This window comes from Apis laboriosa, unplaced genomic scaffold, assembly GCF_014066325.1.
Source record: "Apis laboriosa isolate Shangri-la unplaced genomic scaffold, ASM1406632v1 scaffold53_cov140, whole genome shotgun sequence".
NCBI lineage: Eukaryota > Metazoa > Arthropoda > Insecta > Hymenoptera > Apidae > Apis > Apis laboriosa.
This window is the reverse complement of record NW_025223656.1, coordinates 2,319,737-2,327,360: the sequence shown is the minus strand read 5'-3', so window position 1 is coordinate 2,327,360 and position 7,624 is coordinate 2,319,737. Positions and strand designations below refer to the sequence as shown.

The 7,624-nt window shown below is 21.4% G+C and overlaps 1 protein-coding gene across 3 annotated transcripts in view; it reads left to right on the top strand.

Annotated features, from left to right (window-relative positions):
- The first annotated feature begins 579 nt into the window (after nucleotides 1-579).
- The window catches only part of LOC122717634 (farnesyl pyrophosphate synthase-like), a 36,267-nt gene continuing 29,222 nt past the window's right edge, over nucleotides 580-7,624 (top strand). For 2 of the 3 annotated variants that reach the window (XM_043941880.1, XM_043941878.1), the window contains exons 1-2: nucleotides 580-636; nucleotides 2,005-2,287. In XM_043941880.1, the coding sequence (XP_043797815.1) occupies nucleotides 2,240-2,287 (48 nt within the window). In that variant the 5' untranslated portion in view covers nucleotides 580-636; nucleotides 2,005-2,239. Of the gene's footprint in view, nucleotides 637-1,855; nucleotides 1,896-2,004; nucleotides 2,288-7,624 lie in introns of those variants that run through there. The other variant, XM_043941879.1, reaches the window with a different exon arrangement.

The following is a 7,624-nucleotide window of genomic DNA, read 5'->3' as shown; positions in this document are numbered from 1 at the left end:
AATACCATTATGTATAATGATTTAATAATATTTTAATATTTTCTGTATTATTTTTTATAAAATAATAAATGAGAAAAATTTCATATTATTAAATTTATAGATCTTAGTGTAAAATAATCGCATCAATATAAAAAATAATAAATATTAATAAAATATCGATAAAATTATTGTTAGTGATTTCAAATAATTTACTTACAAGAAAAATATTTCGAAATATTTACAATATATATAGGGAAATAATGATGATTTAAATGATTTATACGATTGTAGAGTTGGCAGGTTGACATTTGCAACGAATCTGATTTTGAAAAATTTAATACATTCATAAAAATAAACACATATATGTGTATGTGATCAAAAGTCATCACATTACAGGAAAGGTTATGTACTATTACAAGTTAATAAGTAATAGAAAAAGTCTATTTTTGTGTTGTCTCTTTTCTTCTTTTACATATGACAGAATAATAATTATAGAATTTACACGTGTTCTTTGGTTTTAATTTTATTTTTTGTCTAATTTAATTCTTTATAACAAAATAACGTTATATAATAATAATAATTGCAATAATAATAAACATCGAAATAACTATAAAAAATAAATAATACAGTATCATCTAACTAATCATAAAATAAAAGGTNATATATATATATATATATTATTGAAAAAAATAATTCAATAATTTATCAAATTAAATATTTTTTATAATTATTATATTATATAATTATTATTATAATTATTCTTATTTTTTATGAAACATAAATATTCATTTTTTGAAATTATACTTATAATAAATAATTTCATCTTTAAAATGAATGGACATCATAAGTTTTCTTTATATTTTTCTTTATGTTATTGATTCTTTTAGTAATTGTGAATAATACAATTATTTTATGAATAACAAATAATGAAAAATTTCTATATTTTTAACTACAGATTGATTTTTAAGAATATTATTATATTATCTTTATATCAAATATCTGAATATTTTTCTAGTAAAATTCAATTTTAGTATTTAATAAAATATTATATAGTTAATAATTTAGAATGATCAAAATATCGTTTAAGAAAATATTAGGAAATATAATTATTAATTTTTATTATTAAAATTTTTAAAAAATGATATATAAAATATATATAATTAAAAAGTTATTATTCATATATCACTATATTCTATTTTTAAATGATTATTATTAATATTATTATAAATCAAATATTTTTCAATAAAAGCAAATAATATGAAATTTTATATTTATTTTATATTTATTAATAGAATGTATAATATAATAAAAAGTTAATAATTTAAAAAATATTTTATAAGATACATATATAATTTTTATTAAAGTAATTAACAAATGTAGAAGATATACATAATTTTTACTTGTATTATATATAAATTATAGATATGATATGTATTATATATCTCTTATTATATATATTATATATATATAATATATAATATATAATAGTATTTTTCCAATATTACTCTGAATATAATTTAAAATTATGTTATTTTTTTACAATATAATAATAAATTTCATTTAGTAAAATTATAACTATTTATTCTAGAAATTATTTATTACAGAAATATTTGTATTTTATAAAAATAATATGAAATGTTTTTATTATTAAAAATCAATCAAGAATCATTGATTTGTGAATCAAAATCTATCTCTTTACCAAATTTCTGTTTACATTCTGTTTGTTATATCCTCATATCAATATTTATTCTTAATGAAGTACATTCATTTTTAAATCACATGTAAATTTTTGTCTATTTTGTCTAAATATGCTAATGATTTAGCTGTAATGTTTTAATAATTTTTATAATACGAAATTTATTTATAAAATAGGTATCAAAATTATAACGATGACATAGTTGTATGAAATCATAAAAGTATGTAACAATATTAAATTTGATTTTTTGAAGGCCACATTATTAAATTCTGAAGAATATTCACTGAAGGAAAAAAATAATTTAAAAATCAAAAATTAAAAAATTTCAGATATCGGTTTAAGAATAATCAGCAAAGAGATACTGTGATTTATTCTTAAATCAAAATCAGAGTTGGTTTAAATAAATAGTCAAATACAATAAATAAAGGAGGATTAAAAAGAACTTTTTAATGAAAACTATGAAGTGAATATGGAAAACAATAGAAAAAAAAATAGAAATTGCAGAATTAAGAATTTTGCCATAGAAATTTAGGCAAATCAAATGGATTGAATGTTTCTAAATTGATGCATGAAATAATAGCATCTCCAACAAGAGCAAAGAAATTAAAAAAGGTACATAAAAAATAAAAAGATAAATTATCATTAATAAAAACTATCTAGATATATTATAATATTTTTAAAATAAATTATTATTAGTTCACTTAATTCCATCATTAATCATTAATCAGTAATTAGTAATAAGCGCAATTCCCTCTAGTTTGAAATCTCAAGAATCAAACTCTCTTTATAGATTAGTTTGCAGTGCCAATGTCGTCCAATTTTATTTGACTTTTAGTTATAATATACTTTCATATATAAAATTTTTCCCTTAGTGCAGTTTACCATTACTGTCCTGAAAGGATACCCTAATTTTTTCCTCTTTCTTTTTCTATTTATATTTCTTTTTGAATTCTAGATATTTTCGCCCTCCTCTTTTCTTTTTTCTTTATGACTGATTATCTAAACCATAGTTGGTTGTCGCTAACCAGTTTTCTCAGGCATAGTAGATTATTCAAAATGTCAGACAAAGTTATAATAAAATTCGCATATTCTTCAAATTCTCATAATCTAGATAAAATATATTAAAAATTCATAAAATAAATGTAAGTACTGTAGAAATTAAATTAAATAAAAAAAATTAAATAAAAATTAAAATTTTTATACAAATCGAATTATTTATCTTTATAATAAGTCAAATTCCATTAAAAAAGAATGATTTTAGATAAAAATACAATTATTTGAAAGGGAATTTGTATTTTCAAATATATACTGGTTTTATGATATCAGTTGAAGATGATAACATTATGAATAATCAAATCAGCCAATAAAATGAATATGACCATACACATGCAGTGGATTATTGAACGCTTTGAAAATAAAAAATTGTTTTTTTTTATGAATTATATTGAATTTAGACATTTTATTTTAACAAAAAATGTATAAATAATAATTTAATTAAAAAAAAAATTAAAAAAGTTAAAAAATTATTTTTAATTCTCAGTAAAATGCTTCTCAACATTCTTCTGACAATATTTCTTCTTCTTCATTTTCATCTATAGATTTAAAAGGAAGAATTAATTCTAATGTTTCTTTCAAAAATAATTTTTTCCTCTTTGGAATTGGTCTTATGCTTGAGAGTAGAGGAATCGCTCTTATGCTTGAGAGTAAATGAAAATCTATTGATAATATTCATATTACAAGCCTGTTTTGAATATTTTTGTACGTAATGTTGCTGGTGGATACTATGAATATATATTGAATATATAATTTCATGTTGTATCTATGGCATAAGCTGAAAATTTTTGCGTATATTTGCAATTTTATATCCATTTGAAATTGTTTCTAAAATAATTTTAAATGTGAATATTAATTTGATTTTAATTTCTATTGTTGTATTTGTTAATTCGTGATTTAAAAAAAATTTTCAATTACTTTTCCAAATAACTTTTTTTCTTCGTTTAAACATATTTTCTGAAATTTTATTTGTCATTTTTTACGTAATTTGAATAAGAAATATATAATAAAATTTCAAGAAATCTTATTTTTGTATGTAAAATAGATAAACCAAATTTTAACAAATTTAAAGATTAACATCTCCTATTTTTGATAAGTTATTGAATTATATAAAATTTCATAATTGTAATATTATTTGTTGCATATTTTTCCATTTATAATTGAAAATAGTAAACAAATTTCCTTCAATTTTTGTTATTATTTAATTCATTTATTTGACTTTGTATGTAATTTATTTCTTCTTCTTTATGATGTCAATAGATTTTTTACAATAATTTGTCAAATAACATTTTATTTATTGAATATTAAAAAAAAAAGAATTAATTGTAAACATACTAAAGAACTTTGAAATATATTGCAATCTGAAGAACTGCAATCAAACTGTTATCAAATTTTGTTTAAATTGTGTTAGTTTCGATTCATGACAATTCCATTATTGTTTAATTTTAATTTATTTTCTTCATTTTCTATCATTATTTAATACCTCTTCTAAATTTAACAAAAAACGATTAGTTGATTTAATAAATATTGAAGTTTGATCTCAGCACAAGTTAAAATTGCTATGTACGATTGAAAAGGATAGCAATCTTTTTTAGCTTTTTACAAAACAACATAATAAATAATTTTTTTCACTCAATTTGATGATTTCACATTGCTTTTTTGATAATCTTGCTTTGACAAACGTAGACAAAGCTTGTGAGCAAATCAACCATTTTCTTCTATGTCTTTTTCTAAAAGATCATCCGAAAGAATATCGGCCAAAATAATTTTGTCGCAGTAAGCATTATCACTTTTAAAAATCATTCTTATTTGATGTTTCTTGATGCATTCTGTATTTTAGGTGAACATCCAAATAGGCAATTGCTTTATCAAGATAAATAAATGATAAGAAGAAATTATGTAAGCCATGGTGATGAGTGCTGTCTTCTGAGCCTAACTGAGCCTCTTTTTGTTTCTATATACAGGAGGTTCATGTTAATATAACGTAATTGAAATATGAATGAGACATTGAGACAATATTTTCAAATCGTGTCAACCTCATGATAATGATGATTCTTCAATATCATTCTATATTTGAGGAAATGTTTGATTAATTTTCTTGAATAATGGAATGACGGATTTTACATTATGCAGTATTCCTCTTCAGTCTAATTCTAGAAATTTTAATTAATTAAGTGTCGTTGGCTCATCGTGTGCCTTAACAAGGAATGCACTGAAATAAATGTGGAGAAGAACAAAGACATTCTTACAAATCTGAAGACAATCAGAAATTTGTAAACTCTTAAACTATTTGGACTAAATAAAATTCTCAAAAGCTTTATGAATTCAGTAAACTTTGCATCATAGCGCATGTTTATCATGTGGACAAGTATGGAATATTTTAATATATTGTGGGCATTAGCCCAATGACAAAGAATTTCAGAATTTCTATTGATTATTACATAATTATATTATTACATAATAATATTAATAATTTAAGGAAGCGGAGATCGTCCGTGCAATGCCAATGATAGAAAAAGATGCTACTGTTAGCGTTTGCAACATCAGCCACCTGAGAAAAAAGTCTTAGTATAAGATTAATTATCATTTAATTTAAAAAATATTTGTTTAATAATAAATGTCTTCCTTTTGTTCCAATCAGTATATCGTCTTCTCAAACAGTATAACATATTGAATGTGTACAAATATATTCAACAGTTTAAATACTCGAGATAATTATTGGAGAAAATGGAACGGAATCCTTCGTTCTAAAAATACGTGTTACAAACAGATGAAGCGCTTTTTTTCGCTTCATTCACGTTCGGCACAAGTTCGTTAATCTATCATTTTTATGACATTTGATATTATTATTATATATATGATTTATATATGTATATACTTGACAATAGATCAAATGTATAAAATATTTCTAGAAGATATTCTTTCTGAATTCTATTCTAAGAGAAATTCCATTACAGATTCGAAATATGGTTTTTTAACATATATAATTCATAACGCTAAAAATATCTAGGCCTATTTAGATGAAATCTTTCGAGACAGGATTGGCAAGATATGAAATCTTGATTTTTTGGGGGGAGGGGGGGGGGAATATCTGAAAAATGAAGTATACCGTTGTCCATCAACATTAAACGGAGGAAATGGTAACGAGAATTCATGTTGCTCTATCTAATATTAATGTCAGAATAGTATAGAACAAATATTGTACAACAAGCAAAAACTTGTAACAACAGAAAAGAGATTACATCGAATATTATTTATCGTAAGAAAATTGAGCCAATATAAGTCAATAAGTCAGCATTTTTTTCTGGAGTTACTTAATTACAAATGATCAATTGATCAATGTTTGATGTATAACGAACAATAATGAAATGCGTTGATCAGATGATAAAATATAAGTGTTATTTTTCAATAATAATTTTATTTGTAACTTATTTAATGTTATGTGTAAATTTGAAGAAAATTAGTTCGTTCGTCAATGTTAAGGAAGAATATCCAGAAGAAGAGCTAATGACAAACTCGAATTGACTTTTCACTGATTTTTTAATTTAATGTAGGCTATAATGTATTATTTTTTTTTTCTAAATATATATTATTGATAGTTCATTTGTTCTATACTATATATCTTTATGTTGACGAATAAATTTGATTCTATATGTTTTATATAAATAATAATTAATTAATTTGCATAAAGAAAATTTAATCAGACAAAAGGATAAGACTTATTAATATAATAAAAATTATATATATTAATTATAATAAAGATATATCACTTATATCATTCGATCATTAGATTTTTAAAAGAAATAATTTTCTCATAAAAGTAATTTTAACATTTATATGCTTTTGACAAATCAGTCTTAAATACTTAAAAATTTTGTTATGTTGCTTCAGTTTTAGGCAACAATTCTACTTAATTATATCATTTATTAATTTCTCTTCATTTTGATAAATAAATTATTTCTTAAAATTAATGAAATATTAAATATCCAAAAAAAATTACAAATACTTGAATTGTAACTTTATAGAAAACAAAATACTTGGATTCATTTTAAAGCGTGAAATCTCTACTTTTATGATTTTGATCTTCATTTTTTAGAAGATTGCTTTTTGTTATATAGAGAACAGTAAAAAAATTAATTTGTTTTTTATCCTTTGAAATTTTACAAATTCAAATCGCTGTTATGAAATTTGTTTAATTTTTCTTTGAGATAAACCCCTAAAAAACATTATTCTTTTCATTGTTTTATTTTGGATAAAAGTAATATGTGGCATTCACTTAAAGAAAGTGTATGATTGTATGTACATGATTGTTTGATATTTATATTGTGCATATTTAATGTTTTTTAAAAACATTTTTTCTCCTCGTTACTCTATCACCTTTAACATTCATGCATATTGATCTATCTTCTTATTAATTCTTACTAGAGATATCATTCCAACATCACGAATATTATAACATTACAGATTTTTCTAAAACTTTTTTACAAAAATCATTGATCTAAAATATCCTGTATGTTCTTTATTATATTAAAATCAAAACTTTGTGAGTGTGTGACTTCAAAATAACAATGGATATATTATAGCTGTTTTGTTCAAACAAGAATTCTGGCTGATTTTGTCTTGCATTGGCAGTACATGTAGACTTTATTATTATTTATTTATTTAGAGAAGAAGAATTATTTATTATTAGAGAATTTATTATTAGATTTTATTATTATGATATTAGAAATGATACTAAACCACTAAATTTGTTCGATGAAGTACTTTGGTTTATTATCCACATTTTTGTTATTCGAATTGACGCCTTGATTGATTATATAAAAAAAATCATTCATAATCATTCATAATTCATCAATGTATATTGCACTATGTCTGAATTCAATACATATAATTAAG